This window comes from Alosa pseudoharengus, unplaced genomic scaffold (genome assembly GCF_046254945.1).
Source record: "Alosa pseudoharengus isolate Yale_2024_CS ecotype anadromous, Long Island Sound unplaced genomic scaffold, YU_APseudo_1.1 YU_APseudo_1.1_scf_10, whole genome shotgun sequence".
NCBI lineage: Eukaryota > Metazoa > Chordata > Actinopteri > Clupeiformes > Clupeidae > Alosa > Alosa pseudoharengus.
Genome location: NW_027468565.1, coordinates 16794057 through 16818326, shown reverse-complemented (window position 1 = coordinate 16818326; position 24270 = coordinate 16794057). Strand labels below are relative to the sequence as shown.

The window sequence follows — 24270 nt, the reverse complement described above, 5'->3', positions numbered from 1 at the left end:
ATGAGTTTGTAAAAACATCCCCGTTTCTCTCGTTCCTCTCGTTTCTTCTAATAACGATGCGCTTGAGAAGCCCCTGGCTGAAGTAGGCTAGGCTAGGCTACTTCTTTATGCCTCGGCTAGGCCAGGCCTACTTGGTGCGCTTGGCGGTACTTGGAAACCAGAGCCCGTCTCTCTGGTGAAACCATGGAGGGTGAAACCCTTCTTTTACTGCGAACTGCTGTACGGCGTAAAATATCGCGAGAGTTGAGTAGTCCCAGAAGAGAGAATGCAGGAGGCTGTCTTCTCCTTCCGCATTTTCCCGGATTCTTCCTCAGTGTTCTCATTTTACCATATTCTTTCGCACGTTTCTGCCCTCCCCTCTCCCACCCAACTAAAAGGGAGGAAATAAAATTATTTTCCAACAAATGCTAGTGTAGCTATAGTAGGCTGCTTCGTCCACATGCATTGGAGTCCTGGGCCCCGGCGTACCGGCTCCAGCCATGTCGGCGAGGAATGCAGTGGTGAGCGACGGTGACAGAGCATCAGAAAAACAGTCAGGTAATTTACTATTTACAGCAAAACTGGATCTTTAAAAAAAAAAAAAAGTTTGTATAGGTTTTTAATTTGTGTTTTACCACGAGGATGTTTCATGTTAGCGCCGTGCGGTCAAAAGCGGGCTGTTGGTGTTTTTCTGTGAGTACATTAGTTGTACTCCGCGTTCTCACCGAAACTAGGTCAGTAGTTCAGTAGAGCAAACTCTGCAGCTAAGTATTCTCAAATATTCAAACCCTTTAGGGTACAATTATTGGAAACTTCTTTGTGATTTATTATAGGTATGCCTTACCAATGAATAAATAATCATTTCAATTTATTTTAAACGTTATATCAGCAAAAAATGCGGGGAGATATTATTTATTAGCCTGCTGAGGCCTTTCCAGACTCGAGTTTACAGAATTGTGGCTAGCTTGCGAACGTTGCTAATATATACCGCCTCAGTTTTGAACAAATGTTACAATGTGAGCAAATACTGTTACACCATTGTTGACGTGTCTTCACCGTAATCCATTCACAAATCGTTAGTTTGTGCCTTGACCGCTTGTAATAAGCTGTTGAAGCTAGGCAGCCTACTGATGCTCTGCAGTTATCTAACCGGTCATGTAGCCGAATAGGTGAAAAACAAACCGTTGCCACTCTAGTTATGACTACCTGAAGGATGTGACAGCTGAAAAAACAGTGTTGGCATCATGGTTCAGTGTGTATCAAACGTATGACCGTTTTAAGTGAAAATCAGTAGCTAGAGCATATGATCTATTCAGTGTTTCCTCTCTGTAGGAAAGTGTGCCATTAGCTATATCTGTTAAGGCAACATACTGGCTTCTCACCCCAGGACAAATGGTCTCGTCCTAAGGTTAACGTAAACAACTTGTAATTCGCTGTTGGATCTAGATGAAAGCTAGCTGGCCTTGGGCAACTAAAGTGGTGTAGAATGTGTGCCTGATTTTATCCGTTTACCCAAATGGCAAAACGCTATTATAGGAGCTACTATACGGAACATGTTTATATTTATAATGTCTATTCTTTATTGTTTGTGTGTGCGCGTGTGTGTGAATATTAGCGTCATTGGAAATATTTTGTGTTAGTGACTTATTTTGATGAATAAAGGCGTTATTGCAGTGTGATCGTTATGTAAGGTAAATGTAGGTCAAACAGCGGAACATTGGGCCACTGGTGTAACGCAGGCTCTCTTCCTTTTCATATCGCCGCCTAACCAAGATGTCTGTTAATTTCACCTTTGATATTGAACATAGCTTACTTTTTGCGTGCGGCGCCTGTTATTGTGTCCTTATCAAAATGCATTGTATCAGCTAAAGAAAAGATTCTATCTGGCTAAAGCGTTCGAAGGAACGAAGTAGCTCGTGGATATGTGTCGAGTGTTTTATGAAAACACTGTTCCCGTATCCATCGTGGTTTAATGCATAGCTGTTTTGGCGATGTTTTCATTCTTGTAATTTGCCCACATATCTGCAGTGAAATTGTAATAATTCAGATGAACTGTATTTGGCAAATATGTGGACTGCGGAATGTAGCCTGTACTTAGTGACCCGTATTGTGTAGTCCTGATGGTATGTCTTAAAGGTACACTATGCAAGATTTACACCTTAAAGGAGCTCTAAGGATGTTGGGTAACGTAATTTCTGTTGACGTTCAAACAAAACAGAGAGCTAGCTCATTACTCCCTCTCTGAAACTCTCCTAAACACACGCATCTTGTAAGTGATTGGCTGGAACAGTTTATTATGTTTTTATGGTCCAGGCTGGACCAGGTTGTTTTTGTTGCCGTTTTTGGAGCCTGGGCTCTCCAGAGACTGCATTTTTTACAGTATTCAGGTGGCACAGGCAGCTAGCAGATGGTGAGGTGATGTTTGCTGTATGTGACAAAAATGTTTTAGCTTAGAAACAGTGTAACATCGCTTAGAGCACATTTAGTTTAACCTTCACAAAGCCAATTTGATGGTAAACGAACTTGTAATAGGCGAATCGTTCTCTAGCATAGCTATACAGCATAACTTAGACGTAGTGAGTCGCTACCGAGAAAACCAGCCATGCAACTTCAAGAACGGCGGCCCGACAAATCTTGCGAGAATCGTGAAACATTACCTTGTCAGTAGATATAGCTCTTTGGAGATAGTTTTGCCTGTTTATTCCTTCACCTCCACAACAAGAGCATTTTCATTGTGTTCAGGGGGGACAAGTCACGAGAAGTTGCTATTTACAACAGTAGAGTAAAATATAAATATCGCAACTCTAGTGGGAGCTGTACAGTAGCCAAAAATATCTAAACCTGCATAGTGTACCTTTTAAATCTAGGACTACTGTCCCTGATATTGCCCCCCTCCCCTTAAAGAAAATAACACACTTTCCTTTTACACCCATTCCTAAGTTAAGCACAAGAATGGGCTGCTGTAGTGCTCTTCAGATGGTGAGAGGTCTTGTCCACACCAGAGAGGAAATCTACACGGTCTTGTAAAGACACTGTCCTATTCACCTGGAACTGATGGCTTGAAAGAGACAAGGCATGTTATCAATTTTGTATTCCACATGGAGGTGGCTCTCTTATCAAAACAATGCATCTGGTAACAAAATGATTATGAAATTGGAAGTAGGTCAACTCTTTGAGGGTTTTTTTTCTGGTATATTTGCTGTACATATTACAGTTTGTCATCTCACAAACCTGAGAGATGGTGCTGTTGCATGTAATCACTGCGCCCATGTAGCAGTGCTTCACCAACATAGTTACGTGTATGTATCTGCTTAAAAAATTATGGTGTCTCATTGTACATTGTTATTTCTACAAAAGTATTAAAAACAAAAATCACAAAATGTAGATAATACTATTTTGGAGTTGTTAAGAAGTCTACTTTGTTACTTTTGAGAAACCCACTTCCAGTAAATTATGTTAAACTAGGCGAGGGTGTCAAATTGCGTTATTGCACGCACAGAAGAGAAGAGTATCCTTTAATCTATGAGGTAGACGTTGACGGCAAATAGATAAATAGATAGATAGATAGATAGATACTTCATTCATCCCGAGGAAAATTTTAGAAATAATAACCTGATGTCCTAAAATTTGACGTGTTCTTTAAAGTTCAGCTCTTAGATTTATGGTCTAGAAGTTTCACCTTGACTTCCTAACCCCTTTGGTGAAAAGGATTTCTTGCTTCATAGGGATTTTCTCAGGGGAGCTCAAGATCACACCACTGGCACATTTTTGTTCACACTGCATGAAATGGTGTAAAAAAAAAAATCCATTTAGAATTGTTTTCTGGATTAACAGATACATGCCCAATTCTATTCAAACTAATGTCAATACTTTAGAATGTATCTTTTGTATGTCCTGTGACTGAATGAGTTATTCAGTTATACCCCAGATTTGACTGTTTATGTTTTCCGTCCCATCTTTTTGGTACACTGTTACTATGCACAGGCAAGCTTTATAGGTTTAGTCAAACTCAAACGAGACTGGTGTGAGAATCAACACATCACCCAGTTCTCAAAGTTGTTTACAGGAAACTGCCACTGAAAAAAACACATTTGTTAATTCAGGCACGGGTACAAAGTAATGATTTGTGGTAAAGAGTCATCAATGTGTATATCAGTACACCAACTCTAATATACAATCTGAAGTGTTTATTTGAGCTGCTATTATTCATTAGTGAGACTTACCGTCTTTGATGAATCAGAGAATCTAGTCCTTTTTGCACTGCCGTATTTGTCGCAATATACAGTGGGTTGCATAAGTTTTCACCCCCATGCTAAAGTTGACTAAAAAGAGGAATAAAAAATAATCTTTTGGAAAATTATCTTAATGCCTTAATAAAAACAATGAGGGAAAATCCAACTTTTAAGGATACAATTTTTCTTTGTGAAAAAAAGTAAACCGTTTTTATTTTCTTTGTAAATAAGTGTTCTTCATTAAAATACAGGGTGCATAAGTATATAGCCCCCTATGTTAACTTCCAATAGAGGCAGGCAGATTTTTATTTTAAGGCCAATTATTTCATGGATCCAGGATACTATGCATCTTGATAAAGTTCCCTTGGCCTTTGGAATTAAAATAGCCCCACATCATCACATACCCTTCACCATACCTAGAGATTGGCATGGTTTTATTTCAGTTAGCCTAATAGCTGGTTTGATTTGCATTGAGAGATGATCTTATGGAAAGTACCCCATGCCAATCTCTAAGTATGGTAAAGGGTATGTGATGATGTGGGGCTATTTTAATAGTGTCAGATGTATGCTATAGTTATGCTGGCCATTCATCTATTTCTAATGGTTACCAGAAACTGCGCATCATGCTATGACAGTTTGTAAGAATGTTTCACCTCCTTTTTAGACAGATAATGCGTAGGGGTGTAAAGATTAACCGATACGTATCGGTATCCGTTTTTAACGTGTAAGATACGGCTACATCGATACGTGAATCCCCGTATCGGAATAAAACTGAAATGAACCAGTCGTTATATCGATTTATTTGTTACGAATCGGTTCACAACCTTTTCTGCTTGCTCAGACTCTCATTTACGTTCCAAGCAGCGCGTTCCCACGTCCGGTTTTGAAACTATACGTGGCACTGAATTGTGGGTAATGCAGTTCGTTTTTGGCTACATTCATTGCCCAAAGTTGTCAAATGACCTCATTACCCATACATCTACTGCAACTTAAGCACGTGACAACTCGCACTCGGTCGTTTGTTTTACAGTTTTTACTCTTTTGTTTTTCAAAATCCAGCGTGAAATTAAAGGAGAATTCCGGTGTGATATTGACCTAAAGTGTATTGAAACATGATACCGAGTGTGAACGTATGTCTCATAGCCCATCTCGGCTTGTCCCCTGCACTCCAAAATCTGGCGCTAGTTAGCCGATGCTACCAACAGCTTTTTCAATAGTGGTGCTTCGGCATCGGGCTAGCCATGCAAATAAATCACTGTTTTACACCCATTTACGAGGCTCAATGTATCTCCACACTTCATTGGTAGACTTCCGAGGGCCCTGACATTTAAAACGAGACATTGAGAACTTTGAAAAAGCACTGGTAGTTTACTTACATGACGATTTATACAGACAGTATCTTCACGAAGTTTAGCGTTTGCAGCCATCTTGAATTTAGTCACGATAAGTCGAGCGACGAGTAAGAATGAACAGGTATGATAAGGGATCAGATTCCAAAAATAATTCAGTGGAAATGCATGGATTCCAGTTGCTGCTACTGGAAGAAACTGGAATCCATGCATTTCCACTGAATTATTTTTGGAATCTGATTTTGGAGTGCAGGGGACAAGCCGCGATGGGCTATGAGACATACGTCCACACTCGGTATCATGTTTCAATACACTTTAGGTCAATATCACACTGGAATTCTCCTTTAAACCTTAAACAGCAACGATAGTCTGTAGAGTATATATAGCCTTACGTTTGATGAAGGGATTTCCTTAATGTTAAATAATAATTTGGCCCTTGCTAAAACGATGCACAAATTATTAGCCAATAATTTTGTTCATATTCACTCAGACTTGTGGCATTATAGGTTTCTGCATTAGGTCTACCGTTGGAACAAAATAAACCCAGAGAGTTCATTGACATGTAGGCCTATTTTATTCTTGTAGGCTATATGAGAAGGCCAAGAGTGTCTTAAGCACTGTTTTATTTTATTTCGGTATTGTCTTACCTCAACAAGGCTACAGCTCCATGAAAACAATCAGATATAACTCTATAAAATCTATAAAGTCTGTAAAAAAATTTTTGTATTTGGCTGCTGTGTTTGACTGAAATGTAGACTATTCTTTTTTCATTTCATTACATTACATTACATTACATTTGGCTGACGCATTTTTAGCCAAAGCGACTAACAACATGGTAAACAGTTTAAGTTTTAGAGCAATTCTCAACATTTTTAGGACAATTTAAAAAAACATTAGAGTACAGTAAGAATAAGTGCATCAGTGAGTGCTGTTTTTTAACAGTTACGTGTCAGTTTAAGACGGCTGGTGAGTGCTAGGATAAGCAAGACTTGTTGTAAGTGTTGCTATGAGAGGAGATGTTCTCTAAAGAGCTGGGTCTTCAGGAGTTTTTTGAAAATGGAGAGGGATGTCCCTGCCCTTGTAGGAACTGGCAGTGTGTTCCACCAGCGAGGAACAACAGATGAGAAAAGTTTGGATTGGCCTGAGCGTACCGGTGGTAGAGCTAGACGTCGTTTGTCTGAGGAGCGCAGTGGTCTGGAGGTAGCGTATGTCTAAGAGGGCATTCAAGTAGGTGGGAGCAGAACCGGAGACTACTTTGTAGGCAAGCATTAGAGCCTTGAATTTGATGCGGGCCGCCATAGGTAGCCAGTGTAGCTGGATGAGCAGCGGGGTAACATGTGCCCTTTTGGGTTGGTTGTAGACCAGGCGCGCCGCCGCGTTCTGGATCATCTGAAGTGGTTTCACTGCGCAGGCTGGGAGACCTGTCAGGAGGGCGTTGCAGTAGTCGAGTCGTAAGATGACTATTGCCTGAACCAGAGTTGGGTAGCATCTTGAGTCAAGTAAGTCCTGATTTTCCGTATGTTGTAGAGTGCGAAACGGCATGACCGGGCGACTGAGGCAACATGATCTGAGAAGTTTAGTTGGTTGTCGAGAACAACTCCTAGATGTCTTGCAGTCCTGGTAGGTGAAACAGACATGGAGTCAAATTTGATGTTGATGTCGTGGTGTATGGTAGGTTTAGCTGGGAGGACCAGTAGTTCAGTCTTTGAGAGGTTCAGCTGGAGGTGGTGTGCCTTCATCCATGTAGCTATGTCTGAGAGGCAATCCGAGATCCGTGCTGAAACCAAGGGGTCATCAGGTGGAAAGGACAGATAGAGCTGTGTGTCGTCTGCATAGCAGTGGTATGAGAAGCCATGCGAACGGATAATCTGTCCCAAGGAGGTGGTGTAGATAGCAAAGAGAAGGGGGCCCAGCACTGAGCCCTGGGGGACCCCTGTGGTGAGATGGTGAGGTGCAGATAGCTGACCAAGCCATGATGCGTTAAACGAGCGTCCTGTGAGGTAGGATTCAAACCAGGAGAGAGCAGAACCGGAGATTCCAATGTTAGTGAGTATAGAGAGAAGGATGCGGTGAGTCAAAGGCAGCCGATAAGTCAAGCAGAATGAGTACTGATGACCGAGCGGTCGCCCTGGCTTCTTTTAAAGCTTCTGTTACAGACAGCAGAGCCGTTTCGGTAGAGTGGCCGCTTTTGAACCCAGACTGATTTGGATCCAGAAGGTTGTTCTGTGAAAGGAAGTCAGAGACCTGTTTGGAGACTGCTCGTTCAATGCCTTTGGATAGGAAAGGAAGGAGAGAGACAGGGCGGTAGTTCTCGACTTCAGCAGGGTTGAGAGAAGCTTTCTTAAGTAATGGTGTTACCCGGGCCATTTTGAACGCTGTTGGAAATGTGCCGGAGGTTAGCGAGGCATTGATCACATGCGTGATAGCTGGTGCGATGGTCGGGCTGATGGACTGAAGTAGGCTCGTAGGTATAGGGTCCAGCGAGCATGTGGTAGGACGGCTGCATGTCTAGATACTTCATACTCGGAGAGAGGCGTGAATGCTGAAAAAGATGATCCAGCAGTCCCTAGAGGTTGTAGGAGTGCGGTATCTGAGTCAGATGCGTTAAGTGGGCATGTAGAGAATTGACTGCTGATTGTCGCCACTTTGTTTGTAAAAAATGAGGCGAGGGTATCTGCAGTAAGGCTGGATGGAGGAGGAGGCAGCTGAGGGTTGAGTAGCGATTTGAAGGTTGAGAAAAGTTTTCGAGTGTCTGTAGCGCTGTTAATTTTGTCATTGTAGAAGGCCGTCTTAGCGGCAGTGATGCTGGCTGAGAAGGAGGTCAGGAGTGTCTGGTAGTTTTTGAGGTCATCAGTTAGTTTGGATTTGTGCCATTTCCTCTCCGCGGCTCTGAGTTTGGTGCAGTATATACAGTACAGTACAGTATATGAAACAAACCTCAGTTTAGATAATCATATTCACACATTTTTTTGCCTAATTGACAACCATGACCATGATAACTGATAATATAAAATTAATGTGCACCTTGAGCAAATGATAAAAAATCTTTCAGAATGCTTTCCATTCTTGAACTGCATCGAATCGCATCGAATCGTGCTGAATCGTTTTTTATGAACATGTATCTTTTCTTGTATCGAATCGTGCCCATGTATCTAGATGCGAATCGTATCGTCTTTTACATGAGATTCACACCCCTAATAATGCGGCATGAAGACGTGAATATTGTGAAATTTGTATTTAAAAACTGCTTCTGACTCAAGGTGAATTGATGATTAGATAGTTGGTTCTTGGTTTAACAATACTTAAAGTAGATTCACACTCATTAAGGGAATCCGCATAAGATTTTACACCTATGCTATTATAACAGCTAACGTTTGGACCTACTTAAAAGTTTTAAAACAATTCTGTCCTAGATACAGATGTTTTTTTTCTTCTGGCGCCTGTGTGTGTAAGATTAATCATGAAAATAAAATCTGTGTTGGGTAACATAGCATCAGTGAAATGTCAGTGAGCTATAAGCATGGCGTGAACCACATGTCTTGTAGCTGCTGTCGGTCCTGACTGCTGGTCACCTTAGTTCAGGCGGCACCATGAATGAGATGAGGAGGGAAAGGAGGGAGGAGCTGACTGGCTGGATGAATGGATGGAGACGTGACTATGATTGTGTATCTTCACAGGGTCGCAAAGCCTCTTTACTCGATCCCAGGATTAAAAATCAGGTTGTGGTTGATCTGTTAATGGTTATTGAGGTCACTGGGTCTGTGGAACAGGGTTAAAAATAGGAGCTGCACTCAGCTTGGCAGGCCTCATCATTGTGCGCTGAGCTCATTCTCCCGCGCACGCACCCTTTCCAAAACAGTATGCAAGCGCTGGACCTGGAGGTGTTACTCTGCTGGACGCCCTGGCCAGTGGGGAGTGTGCGCCAGGCGAGATTAGGTCATGAGGCGTCTCCAGCTGCTGTGCCACACCCAGCCTGTGGGCCCACAGAGCGTGCAGTGCCGTCCACTCTCCATCTCACCTCCCTGAATGGAAGGATCTCATATTCTGGGTCTGAGTCTATCAACATGGACCTTTTTATAAAGTGGCATTATCATAATTAATAGGATTCAAGCTGGCAGCAGTGATGGGGGATGGTGTGTATGACCCAGCACTAAACCCTTTGATGTGCTGAGTTGAGTTGAGTGAAAGCATAAGTCAGGCCAGCTGTGCTGCGGATTTTGTTTGAATATGAGCAGCCTTTATGAAGCATGTTCTTTAGATTTTTTTCTGTTTTTGCACAAGCAATTGATGGGAGCGTGGGAAAGACACCTATGCTAGTTACTTCCCCAAAAAGGTCAGGTGGATTAAGACACCTCATTTAAGACAGGTTACTGGATTAATACACTTAGGGCTGCATGAATTGATCGATTAGTTGTCAAGTATTAAATTAGTCAGCTATTTTGGTAATCTGTTCATTTGTGCCATTTTGCTAAAAAATGATTGACTGTAAATTAAATACCTTTGGTATGTGGACGAAACTAGGGATTTGAGGAAATACTCTTGGGCTTTGGGAAGCAGTTTTCTGACATTATATATTTTTTGCATATATAATGTATGTGTGGAATAAGAAGACCACACCTTCAGAAGGTGTATGTATCAGAAGTTCAATTCCATCCCAGTTTCATACAAAAGAAGTTAAAGGGAAACTTGGCAGGATTTCCCCCTCTGCTGGAGAAATTGTGCATTATGCTATTTCAAACTGTGGAAAAAGGTAACGATAAAGCACATGGATTTGTTTACAAGCTAGCAAAACAGTTAGCATAAGTTCGGCAGACAATGTGGATGTTACAAGGTATGAAACACAATTTAAAACGAGTTTCTTGTTTCTCACTTCTCTTTCCGGGACAGTAGTCTCAATGTTGCAAGGTTGGTTTTCCGCCTGGGGACGCTAGGGGCAGCGGGAAAAGTCACCATTTTCACCGGAACAGGTCATTTAACCATCCAAATTATTTCTAAACGGGTTTATTACGTTGAAATAGATGCCAAGTTCCCCTTTAATTGTTTGGAACTATTGAGTCATTATAAATGCTTCCTATGAAATAAACAGCTAGGCCTATACAAGCGCTCAAACTAGTGACAAGCCTGTTGCTCACCATGGCCTTTTAAGGTCACAGACGTTGAAATCTCATTTGATGGGCATTCCCCTTCTACCACTGTGTCTGTTTGTAGACCTTAGACCCAAGGTTGTCCTTGAGAGGCCGCCTAGAAACCAAAGTGCTAAAGGGTTTAATTATGTCTCCCTTTGCTGTCGTGATGCACACACAGAAAGACTAAACTTCCCCATTTCCTCAAAACTAAAAACTAACAAAGTGGTATATTAGGCCTTGTAGGAAAAAAAACAGACTCCCATTTTGACATCATATCAAGATATGAGCAGGCCTATTTATACTGATATTGTGGTGTAACAGGCATCCTTAACGGCAAAGCATTTTTTTGTGATATTGCATCATAAAATTTTGACTTTAGTTTTTACACAGTGTTGTTGTTGAAAGTACAACATAGCGCTTGAAGGTATTTAAACTTATTTACCTTTGTCTCTGTTTGACCACACAGGGGATGTGTTGGAGGAGGAACTTCAGAGCCATTCTCTCTCTGTGTCAGGCCTGATGACCCCTAGCTCTGCTGCTGCTATGGCCTCTGGCATCGACATGCCCAGGAAACGCAAGGGCAGCATGGACAACCAGTAAGTGTGAGCGGGACCTTTGTGTGGGGGTGGGTGGGTGGGTGGGGGGTGAATGGGGTTCGTTGGGTTTCGGTGGGTTCATAGTCCACCAGTTGATCAGGCTAGGATTGCCAGTATTGGCTTTGTCAAGACTGTTTTACATTGAATATTGTGAGTGTGTGCGCGTGTGTGTGTGTCTGTGTGTCCATGTTAATTGCCGTAGCTCTGTAGTCGTGTAAATATATCTTTTTGTTTCCAGGGAAACTAAATCTGCAATGCATGTGGATGAAGACACGGAGGACGACCAGGACAGGTAGAGACTGCAGCTGGTGCACATGCATTGAGATGCCTCACTGCGCTCGCATTACACAATCTCATGTCTGAGCTGTGTGATCTTTTCCTCTGTTCCAGGTCGGAGGGTGATGACCAGCATGTGAAGATCAAGTGTTTCAGGTACTAATTCTGGTTATTTGCATATACCCAATACACACTTCATGGTTTATATATATTAATATTTATTATACGGCTCTTCACAATGCAAGGAGAAACGCTCCATTGACTTGAATGGGATTTCCCAGAGTTCTACCGGTCATTATTTGCGTCTAAGGACATCTGAATAATGGCCGCTGTCAATGGCAACGGATTTGCATTCAAAAGTGAAGGCAGACGGTTGATCAGCTGTGTTCTAAAGAACGTTTGAACATTTGAAGTTCAACGTGTGTTGCAAACTATTTGTTTCTCAGCAAAAGCCACAACGAAACGCTAACAAATAAATGTAAAGAGACATATCGTGGAGTTTATTTTTTCGTTTTGGCAAGTAGCCGTATAATAAGCGGGATAATGTATAGAACGCCAGTCATTATTGAGAAAATAAGTCCCTTCAGGGCGAAGCAAGACCCCTCCACTGGCACGTCGGGGTCCGGTTCACCCTGTCGGGATTTATTTTCCCAATAATGACCGGCGTTCTATACATTATCCCTTACATAGACTTGGATGGGCATGTTTGTATGTGTTTAATCTGTGCAGTAGCCACTCTGTAGACTCCAGTACAGATCAACTGAACATCAAAACACACATTTCTCATTTGAGCATACACTGTTGTTTCTGAATTCTGTAACTCGCCGCTTACCTCAGTGAGCCAGCACCCTCCACAACACAGACCAGAGCCCCAGTTTTAGGCGGAGGGGCCTTATTATTCTGAACACCCATTTCTCCATCCTCAGGGAGCCACACAGTCAGATTGAGAAGCGTCGGAGGGACAAAATGAACAACCTGATAGACGAGCTCTCAGGCATGATCCCCTCCTGCAACCCCATGGCACGCAAGCTGGACAAGCTGACTGTGCTGCGCCTGGCGGTCCAGCACCTTAAGTCTCTCAAAGGTGAGCGCCACACAACAAATACGAGTCTTTTTTTTTTATGTCTGGTCGCTGTGCTGAAAAGTAATTGCGTGTTTGGTTTGCAACAATAGATGTCTCTTGAGTGTATGAGTGCTTCAGATCACCTAAAATATGTGAGGAATGTCTCATAGATGCCTTTCTGCATGAATGTAAATCCTGAACTCATAAAGTCGGTGTGTCAAAGGGTTTTCAGATCAACAGATGAACTGCGTTGTCTGCACGAGTGTTGCCAGGCCCTGATCTGTTTAAGTGGCTTTTGAGACATACACCAGAAATGGTTATATTTCAGTCACTAATATTTTGCGAACCTCCAGGTACCACTAGTTCCTTTGCGGAAGCCAATTACAAGCCTTCATTCCTGCCTGATGATGAACTCAAGCACCTTGTTCTCAGGGTAAGGACTTTGGATCAGTTGACATAGGAAATTAAAGCAGTAGGTTAAGAGGTTGGTGATCAGTTATGACGGGATGATGTCACTTCTCAGGGTAGTGGCACACAGGTTTTCTCTCCATGATGGAGCTGTCCTTACAGACGATTTTGAAATGCATAAAAGATGCAGATCATGCAGACATGTCTTTGTGGTCTTGCACCATTTGTCAGTTGGCACGCTTAACCTTCCCATAATCCTCTTCTTCATGGCCAGGCTGCTGATGGCTTCCTCTTCGTGGTCGGCTGTGACCGTGGAAAAATAGTCTTTGTCTCCGAGTCTGTTTCAAAGACACTGAATTACAGTCGGGTGAGTGACCGTTGCAAATCAAATACTTATGAGGCAGACCACACATAGTGTTGAAAAACCAGTATAGAGTTTTGGAAAGCTGTGTGAGCTGGCACGATTTGAATGTTTGTGTGAAAGCCTTGAAGCAGACAGGGAGAAGGTTGAAGCATAGGACATCAAATTAAATTAAATTTTCTCAGAAAAGAAAGATGGTCCATTTGAAAAGTGTCCTGTCTTTCAGGCTGAGTTGATTGGACAGAGTCTGTTTGACTACATTCACCCAAAGGACATTGGGAAGGTGAAGGAGCAGCTGTCCGCCTCTGAGCTGTACCCCCGCGAGAGACTCATCGATGCCAAAAGTAAACACTGCAATGCATCTAGTCGTGTGTGTGTGTGTGTGTGTGTGTGTGTGTGTGTGTGTGTGTGTGTGTGTGTGTGTGTGTGTGTGTGTGTGTGTGTGTGTGTGTGTGTGTGTGTGTGTGTGTGTGTGTGTGTGTGTGTGTGTGTGTTGTGGCTGGTACAATTTGTGGACATATGCAGCATGTACATGGCATTTGTTTTTTGCATTGTGTGTGTGTGTACACTGTGAGCGTGTGTATGTACACTGTGTGCGTGTGGTGTCTATTGAGAGTGTCCTAACCGTGGCCTTGTGCTCCTCCCACAGCGGGGCTGCAGGTGCAGGCAGACTTGCCTGTGGGGGCGGCTCGCTTCTGCTCAGGGGCGCGTCGCTCCTTCTTCTGCAGGATGAAGTACAACCGCATCACGGTCAAGGTGGAGGAGAAGGACTTCCCCTCCGGCTCCTCCAAAAAGAAAGGTGAGGCCTGCGCTCACGGCGGGGAATCGGTCCTCAGATTGCTGCTTTTGTCTACCACAGCAGCATAGTTGCTTTTTTGGGGAGAAGCTTGTGAAGATTTTCATTTGATTAAATCTCATATGCTTACCTCTAATGGGCCTGCCTGTTGTATATGGGGTAAAAGCAGTTCATACATTTTGTCATTTTGTTCTGTTGCCAAAACCAAAATGTATATCCTTGGAAGCCAGTGGGAACAACAGGTATGTAGGGAACTAATTCTTATAACACCCTAAAGATATACTTTTGAAAGTCCCAACTTTATTATTTTTAAATGCCATTTTAAATAGCACAGGCTGAAATGCCTTTCTGTCACTCATCTATCTAAATGTTGCATGAAGCCACAAAAATCATACCCTACTATTCCACAGTACGTCCTGGCATACTCATTTTAAGTGCTGGATTGGCCAGTAAATGGCTGGTTCTCTCTTGACTTTGGCTAATTTAGAATACCCCATTTGGCAGTGATTTGTTTGTACACACAGGTCATTGGCACAGTACAATATTTTGATTTCATGCTGTTTTGCTTGTGTGCATTGTATTGCTCAAGCGTGTTAGTTAAGAGAACCACAGCGATATCATTTTAATTGTAGAAGATGCACTGTTACTGTAAATAGTGTGTGATTGTAAAAATGTCTGGGGAAACGTTGTGCGTGTGTGTGTGTGTGTGTGTGCCTGCTTGTGCGTCACAGAATCCCAGAGATACTGCACCGTCCACTGCACGGGCTACATGCGCACGTGGCCAATGAGCCAGCTGGACTCGGCGGAGGAGGCGGAGGGCGACAAGGAGAGCTCCCATTTCAGCTGCCTGGTGGCGGTGGGCCGCGTGCACCCCCACTCCACGCCGCAGCTCAACGGCGAGATCAAGGTCAAGCCCACCGAGTTCATCACGCGCTGCGCCATGGACGGGAAGTTCACCTATGTGGATCAACGGTACGAACCTGCAGCCAGAGCGTTCCATCAGAAACGAGGAACGAGCAGATCTGATGAGGACCGACATGAGCCACACAACCACATTAAGATGTCACATTACAGTGTCAGTGTTGCCAGGGGAGACTCATTTTGCTCAAAGCCAGAGGGATGTAGGGTTTCTTGTGCAGACTTAAGTCTTATAGCAGAGAGAGTTATTACTGTCTGTCTGCATCTGTTGGAAGCCTTTCACCAAAGCACAAATGCTAGTGTAACAGATGGTGCAGATAAACTAGATTTAGCATTGTGGATGAAGGGTTCATCCGTAGGATATTAAAGATACACACATCAAGCTGTTATTCACTGTATTTTGCATATAGATATATACACTAGAATGTGTTTATATAGAACTTTTGTAATAGATATTCTATGTTTGAATTTGTGTGTGAGGCCTTAATCACTGAGAGGTTTGTGTCTGTTTCTGTAAGTCGATTAGTATGAGTCATATCTCTCACCAAGCAGCGGAGATAAATGAGACAGCATGACATTTCAGAAACACACAGAAGCGCACACACACACACACACACACACACACACACACACACACACATTGTACCTGCACTTCACTGCACACTTCTGTTCAGTCCCATCTGGTGCCCTTTGTACACAAATGAGCGTCAACAAACAGTCACCCTCAATTCACGCTGACCAACTGCCATCACACATGCCCACCACATGCTAAACCATATGCACTCTCAGTACACTCCCAGTAGCCTAGTCTAGTGTTCAGGAAATATGAGATTATGCACTTACACTCCCAGTAGCCTAGTCTAGTGTTCAGGAAATATGAGATTATGTACTCACACTCCCAGTAGCCTAGTCTAGTGTTCAGGAAATATAAGATTATGCACTCACACTCCCAGTAGCCTAGTCTAGTGTTCAGGAAATGTGGCCTAGTCTAGTGTTCAGGAAATATGAGATTATGCACTCACACTCCCAGAAGCCTAGTCTAGTGTTCAGGAAATATGAGATTATGGCTAAGGTTCTTGTAGTTGCAAAGCCTTGATGATGGCCGTTTTACAGGAGTGATATCAAATTCCTAACTATGTAGGATATATCTGTATGTAATAGCTGTGTCATGTATGTTGTATCTGGTATCTTGTTTAGTCCTAGATGGTCTAATCTAAAGCATGTGTGTGGTGAACATGAGTACTAGTCCTGTGACTAGAACGTATTTCAGTTGGAAAGCTGACTTGAAAAGACACTCTTGTTTCAGAAATAGTAATGTCTTAAGTAGTAGGAGTTTTGGCCCTACTTTAGGTAAGCATGTGGGGCACATGTGACAAATGCACACTATGCAGGTTTTTTTAGCTTAATATGCAAGTTTTTTCGCTTAATTTACCTTCATTTAACAGCTTCAGTCATTGGAATGGTTATATGACTTTTTTCGGGTTGAATGGCGGCCGTCTCGCTTCCCCCTAGCACCTGTGAACGGAAAAACCACCCTTGCAACTGTGGGCCGGCGGGCCAACAGCCTCAGTGTTAGGAAGTGTAACAAATTGCTTTACTGCATTTAAATACACATACACGCTAGGCACCGGCTAGAAAAAGGTAGTGATGGAGTTTCTCAGACATTCGTCATGACAAAGCCAGCAAAAAAGAAGCAAAAACCGAGAAAACAGTAATGAAATTGCCAATACTGCATAGTATACCTTTAAAGTGAAAGTTGCAGATTTATTTTTCTCTCTCTCTCTCTCCCTCTCTCAGAGCTACCACCGTTCTGGGCTATCTTCCTCAGGAGCTACTGGGAACGTCATGCTATGAGTACTTCCATCAAGATGACCTGCCCCACTTGGCAGAGAGGCATCGAAAAGGTAGGGGCCATAAACAATCCTTTCTAAAAAAATCAAATCTTCAATGTAAACACTGTTCTCTTCTGTCTAAATTCATTCATAAGATACCAGCCTTGGTGGATGTATTATATTTGCCTATTAAATGTTATGATATTGTGCGTGTTGTATTAAAACCATGCCTTTGTTATTCATTTTGGGCAATCTCCACTTTAGCATTTAGCATAACATAGCACCGTAACTCTGCCATATTGAACACAAGCCATAGAGAACACAAATCCAAGCAGTTGTTTTCTTTTACCTTCCACAGTTCTAAGGACTAAAGAGAAAATTGAGACAAATTGCTACAAATTCAAAACAAAATACGGCTCTTTTGTCACCTTGCAAAGTCAGTGGTTTAGTTTTATAAATCCCTGGACCAAAGAAGTAGAGTACATCGTATCTACAAATACTGTCATATCGTAAGTACAACCTTTTCCCATACTGTGTATTCATGCTAATGCTTATGTTAGCGCTAAATTGTGATTTATGGCTCAAAGTATGTAGCTTGGCATACTGAATGGCAAATCAGGAGGTTACACTGCCCTGTGCTCTTCATTCTCTTTGACAGTGGTAAGAGCAGTGCCAGTGGGTCAGGGGACAAGTCTGGACAGCCAAGTAACTCCAGGACCTCTGAGGGTGAGTGTTCTCACAGAATCACGTGTGGTGTTGATGTATTCACTGCTTCATCACGGGACTGATCGCTCCCAGTGGATTGGGTCAGGTTGAACATGGCAGTTTGTCTGTTTCAGATGACTCTAAGAAGACCCTGCCCATCATCCCAGGCATCTCCACAACCCCAGGGACCATGATCTATGCCGGGAGCATCGGGACCCAAATCGCCAACGAGCTGCTAGACTTCAACAGGTTAGGACATGTATGGATGGAAGTCCAGAGGCTGAGGCAGATGAGAGTCAAGACCATCAGCACAGTGCATGTATAAAGCACTTTATGTAGATAGTCAGAAGGCTTTAAAATGAAGGGGCGAAAAAAAACTCATTAGGGGGCCTTTAAGGTAGAGGCATTGTGCTAGTAAAAACGCAGACCGTTTTCAGCCCTCCTCTTCCCCCCCCTTCCTCATTGAGGTACTAGATTGGTTTAGTTTTCTTTACACGTTTGTAGTGACGGTGGAATATCGTTTTCCTGTTTTCCAGGATGAACTCCTCGCCATCCAGTGGGAATGCAAGCCCTTTCAGTTTGCTGCAGGACAAATCCCCACTTGCCAGTGGTCAAGCCAACAGCAACGTGAGTGTGTGTGTGTGTGTGTGTGTGTGTGTTTGTGTGTGTGTGTGAGCGCGCACATGTTCTCATGTGCTTTAGCAGTCAGCTCTGTTACATTGCATGTTGCAGTGTGTGTGTGTGTGTGTGTGTGTGTGTGATATGACTGGTTGTGTTATGTGAGTCACAGGTGCAAAATGGGGAAGTGGCAGACATGGAGATAGCAGGCAAGTCCAGCACTGAGGACGAAACGAGAAATGCACCGTTTAGTGGTGGCGACTCTCTCATGGGTAAGTCTTTTTTTCATGTACACCTTACAAACATATATCTAATTTAAACCACTCTGGTGTCCTTGATAAGTCCTCAGCAGTAAGTATGGTATATATGCCAGAAATCCACCTTATTTTTAACAATTGTGACTTTCAACCATTATCTGTCCTCTCCAGAGGGGAACTCCCAGCTTGACCTGGATGGGGTCGGCGTGGCGGGCCTCGGGAACCTGAGCAGCGACGAGGCGGCCATGGCGGTCATCATGAGCCTGCTGGAGACGGACGCCAACCTGGGCGAGGCCATGGACTTTGATGACATGCACTGGTCCCTGTGACGTCCTGCCAGCAGGCTCCGTTTTTTAAAAAACAATTGTTCTTTTTCACTTTTTAAGGAAAGACTCCCCATCTACACAAAGCATCAGGTGTCCCCCTGAATATTCTTTATTTGTTGTCGGTTTTTTTTACATATATATATATATATATATATATGTATGTGTGTGTGTGTGTGTGTGTGTGTGTGTGTGTGTGTGTGTGTGTGTGTGTGTGTGTGTGTGTGTGTGTGTGTGTGTGTGTGTGTGTGTGTGTGTGTGTGTGTGTGTGTGTGTGTGTGTGTGTGTGTGTGTGTGTGTGTGTGTGTGTGTGTGTGTGTGTGTGTGTGTGTGTATATACATATACATATACACACTCATAATTTATTGGGTTTTTAATTTCCCCTCTGGATAAACTGTCCCACTGTGGTGACCAGAGACTGAAGCCCAGTGATACCCCACCCACCCCATGGCTCTGGTGGTAGTCCTGCTTCTGGGACACAGAGTGGTGATGAACTTGTTACCGCTTGGACTTCCTGTCTGGATCAGGAGGCATAGGTCATAAGGCAGTGCCTGATGGGATACTGGAGGACCTTACGCTACCCGCCTTTACCAGACTGTTTAGCAGTACTCTCTGCTTGATGTCAGAGGTCGTTCAGCTGGTTCCTAAAGAGACATGGAGTTTTGGTTTTCCTCTGGCAAGAGGAGTAGTCTACACTTGAAGCATGGATGTGATCAAGCAAAAATATGCTGAATGGTATACTATTTTGGAAGATTCCTACTTTCTTAAGGGACAGCAAGGGAATATTGTGTGTTTATTGCAACTTAAAGTGCAAGGGGCAACCGTGTGTGTGTGTGTGTGTGTGTGTGTGTGTGTGTGTGTGTGTGTGTGTGTGTGTGTGTGTGTGTGTGTGTGTGTGTGTGTGTGTGTGTGTGTGTGTGTGTGTGTGTGTGTGTGTGTGTGTGTGTGTGTGTCTTGTAATGGCAGGGTTTATAGCCATAGAGATTGGAGCAATTGCATTCATTTCTGTCATCACTTATTTGAACCATACAGGATCTGTTCCCATTTTATTAAGGAAAATTTATTTTAAAAAAAATCCCCATGATTTATCAACGCTGTGATTTCAATACGGCCCTTAAACAAAATGAGTACAGACCAAACGCTGGTGCAAATACTTGGTATGCCTAGAATATGACAACATTTCTCTTACCTCCACCCACTATTCAAAGGAATGAACGATTGAATGAATGTGTGAATGAATGTGTGGCTTATAACTGCCCCCATATTTCGGTCCACTACACTTGAATTTAGTTTGATGGTAAACTCGGTCCAGGGCCTTCCCTCCAGCCACGTCGCTGACCCCCAGCCAGAGAGGACAACCCCCGAGCACTGACTGCAGCAGAGAACAGCGAGGATGAGGACGCTATATCTACGCTGTCGAAGAACAATCACAGAGGACATGTTTTTAGCTTTCTTTTTGACACAGTCATTCTAGCTGAGGTCACTTCTCAGGGAGCAATGCAGTGGGGACCCCCGAGACCCCCTATACCTCCAGGCATCCACCCCACCCTCCCCCAAACACACATGAGGTCGGACACTTGCGCTAAACCACACCCGTCAACCTTGCTGCTTATGCTACATGTTGCGCCGTCACCTGCTTACATCTCTGCTGCTGCTGCTGCTGCTGGCGAGCTTATCATCGGCGACAGATGAGGAAGGAACAAACGGACGTCTGCTTTTGGTCCCGTGAGCAGGCTCTTCAGCTGCTGGGGTGATGGCTGCTGATCGGCCCTCTCCTCCCCCCACCCCTTACCCTATGTATCTTCTTATGCACTGAGGGATTGGGTTCAGTGAGCAGGCTAATGTGAAGGGGTGGTCCACGGTTGAGGCAGCCAAGGCAAAGCTATGCAGTTTATATTCCTTAGTAGCTGAGAAACTGTCTGTTTTCCATGCTTGCCGTTTTGGTCCCCGGCACTAAAGCAGAAGAAGTATTTTACAGAGGCTTTAAGAGTGCTAAAAACACTTGGCCACATGACACTTTTTATACATTTTTGTTTTGTGAACGAATTGCAAAATGTATTACGTGAACAATCAATATTAGGACACTGTCAAAATGTTTTTCCCCCTCGTTAAAAAAATATTTCATTGGAAGATTAAGGAATCTCCATGTGGACTTAGCTCAGAGCCGGGGAGGTCTGGACTGGGCATGTGATCATTGTCGTGCTAATGGACAAACCAAAGGTACTGCACGTGAGGGCATTTCTCAGTCACATACGAGTTTCCATGCCCTCCATGATGATTAGTTTTAAACAGAGTTGTTAGTCAACCATATAGTCGTGTCTGGACCCACATGCATGTAGCATGCTCGGGTTGAGCACTTAATGCAAAGAAGGAACAAACTAGAGCTACACTGAACCTTGCCGAGTGACTCTGGCATGCCTAGTGGTATTTCTGCACAAACACAAGCGCTGTCCACCAATTTTGCGACTGCTTACTGAGGTCACAGGAGACCAGGTGAAAGCCTGACCACAACCCCCACACCACCCAAAATATGAGACCTTGACTGAATGGGAGGACTGTATAAGGGGCATTGGCTGCCTGGCAGTAGACCGGGCTCAACAGGCAGAGCTGTGTGAGACAGAGGTCACCATCACACAAAGGTCACTCACGCAGCAGGTCCTTGTGTCCGTTTTGGTGAGATGGGGGCTGGGGCTTGACAAGAAGGCTCCCATAGCCTTAACCCCAGCAACGGCTCCCCACCCAAGACGATAAGTACTGACTTGTGATGCATGTGCCATAGAAACAGGCTGGTCCTACACAAGGCAAAAAAGTGACAGGATTTGTTTTTATTTGGGTCTTTAAAAAAAATGCATTACACATTTTTCATTTTGTTAAAGTTTTTTTTTTAATCACTGTACTGTACATTTTGATGCTCTGTATGTGTGTGTGTGTGTGGTGTGCGTGTGTAGGTGGCTTTTTTCCGGAAAGATTCTTGAGTCCGTGACCACCGATGACTGTTTCCAGTATGTGTGCATCTACTGCTCCAGAACAGTCCAGGCAGGGGCACCGTGCAGACATCCAGTACTGTACTGTAAATGGGTTACACATGCAGACCTGACCATAGTTACCCGTCAGCTGTAATGTCCAGCATAGTTATTTAGTCCCCTCCCGTTTTGTTCTTTTAATTTTCTCTTTCCTTGCAATCAGCATGCCGCCTTCTGTACATCCTTTTTTTCCCTTTTCATCCAGATTTTTTTTTCCCCAAAAGGTCTTGGTTTTTACTTTTAACAATTGTTGGGTTGTAGGATAAAGGTTTGTTTGCCTTATGGGACATGCTGGGCTTTTCTTATATGTGTGTGTGTGTGTGTGTTTGTTTAGTGCAGGATGTTTTGGATCTGCAGTAGTGGCTTGTTATGTTGCGGTGGTGGAGTACTCCGTGGCTGGTAGCTTGACCATTTCACTGGGATCTTCGCATCAGTGACTTTAATATTTCTTTGCTCCTGGAATTTCTTGAGAACTTGGCGGGAAAATCTCGACTGGTCATAGCTCAGCCTGCCTCTGACTGCAGTTGTCTCACACACAGGATGGCTGGATGGACGTTGTGTCTTGTATAACAAGACACACAAGGGGCCCACCTAATGCCAATGGTAATTCCTTACCTTTTTGTGTATTTGTTTTAATGTGTTTTTTTTTGTCGTCATTGTTGTTGCTGGGTTTACTATGAAGCGCCATTGCTGCTGCTGTCAATACATCTGATCTGGTGGCACAGGGCCCATGTCTCTCCAGGCTGTCATGTACAAAGATTCTTAAATAAACATTAGTTTCCTGTATCTGTCTCTGGTCAATGAGGCGCTTACACACACACACACACACACACACACTGGGACCCATGCTGATTCAGAGTATCTGACTCATGTCTGTAAACAGGGGCTGGTCGTTATATAAATATTATGGGGTGAAGCTCCTAACATTTGTCTGAAGCTCAGTTTCCATCTGAAAAAAAAAAAACATTTGAAAAATCGAGGTTAAAACTCTCCATCAAGTTTTGAAAATGGTGGTCAAAACGCGGTTAATATTAGCATGTCATAAATGTGCTGATATTCACATTTTTAAACATCTGGGTAAAACAATCTTTAGCGCCCTATTTCCTCATATATTTTACTTGCAAAAGCATTCAATTTAATTGTATTGGGAACACTTGAGCTGTAGTATAGAAGCTAAATAATGTATTTGTCTGCTAAAATAAAACAAATTAAAAATAATAAGCCCACTTTTGCATTAGTAAAATTGCAAAATTTGCTAAATTCTCAACATCAACTCTTGGTAGAGAAACCTATTGCTGCACTAAGTCCTTTGAAGTAAGACTGTATGAGCTTCTTACATTTTTCTGCCGTGTTTCCCCTGTTTCTTTTCAAAAACAATCTACAGATCATATAGGATGATGGAGTGGTGGTCCTGGATGTACCACATATTCTCAGTATGAATTTCATCAGGTCTTTAATTGAGCTATAGAGTGTTAACTTCATTGTCTTTGAGCTAGTGTTACAGATTGTCCTGCTGGTAATCCCTTTCCCAAGCCTTTTGGACAACACACTGCAAGAGGTTTTCTTGTGATCATGTGTAGGATCATGTGTTTCTCATTTGTAGAATCCTTCTCATTTGTTGACCACCTACCTCATGATGTAACTAGAGTCTCTATTGTCATGATGTAACTACAGTCTCTCTTTTCTATTAATCATCTAGAGTCGGTTTTACAGATGGCTCTTAAGATTGTGGACTCCAGCTGCACCACAATGTTACACTGGATTTTGTCAACTATTTGGGGTTAATGGTTAGATTGGTGGTCCTAGTTAATATCTTCTTTGGATGTTTGGTTTGGAGGACAACAGTTGGGGTGTATCTGGGAGGTGTAATGCTGAATGGCATATCAATGTGCTTGGGTATAATGATATAATGGGATATCATAACACTTGAGTCTTTTCTTCACTTTAACACTTTTAATCACCTTGTCTCTTGATTGATATTTTGCCATCTAGCCGATCCTAGGAGATTTCTATATCCAGAGGAAGAAATCTTTTAATAACATACTTATATTCAATTAAGTGACACTTAAGTGGCCATAATTTGTTGTATGCCTGAATCTGAAACAAGCAGTATATCTCCAATACCTAATTAATCATCACACAAATACACTACACACACACATTTTAACCTACATACATACAACAGAACTCACCCCATCTTTAGCCACAGTATGCCTCTCGAGCAGGCCCCCACAGCCCAGTCTGAGCTAATTACATTTGCCTCGGCTCTCTCCCTCCATCCGTGACCTCCCACGGGGAGATTACTTTTGCCTTATATCTCCTCTCCAGAAGGTCACTGGTAAATGTGATTAATTGCGTGAAAGGTAAGCTGGATGCTGGTATATAACAGGACCTGGGGTCTCTGGCT

At 43.1% G+C, this 24270-nt stretch overlaps 1 protein-coding gene across 3 annotated transcripts; it reads left to right on the top strand.

The window, feature by feature from the left end:
• Positions 1–269: 269 nt before the first annotated feature.
• bmal2 (basic helix-loop-helix ARNT like 2) lies at positions 270–22647 on the top strand. 3 transcript variants are annotated; one of them, XM_076265844.1, is made up of 18 exons: positions 270–537; positions 2920–3052; positions 11153–11282; positions 11521–11574; positions 11673–11714; positions 12485–12642; positions 12975–13054; positions 13304–13396; positions 13617–13734; positions 14040–14189; positions 14918–15158; positions 16902–17008; positions 17295–17445; positions 17595–17662; positions 17776–17890; positions 18178–18268; positions 18432–18531; positions 18688–22647. In XM_076265844.1, the coding sequence occupies exons 3-18, from the start codon at positions 11206–11208 to the stop codon at positions 18843–18845; spliced, it is 1803 nt and encodes a 600-aa protein (XP_076121959.1). In that variant the 5' UTR covers positions 270–537; positions 2920–3052; positions 11153–11205; the 3' UTR covers positions 18846–22647. The 3 variants fall into 3 exon arrangements, with proteins under 3 accessions (XP_076121959.1, XP_076121951.1, XP_076121969.1); XM_076265836.1 differs by lacking the exon at positions 2920–3052; XM_076265854.1 differs by lacking the exons at positions 270–537; positions 2920–3052 and adding an exon at positions 10443–10527.
• The last annotated feature ends 1623 nt before the right edge of the window (positions 22648–24270 follow it).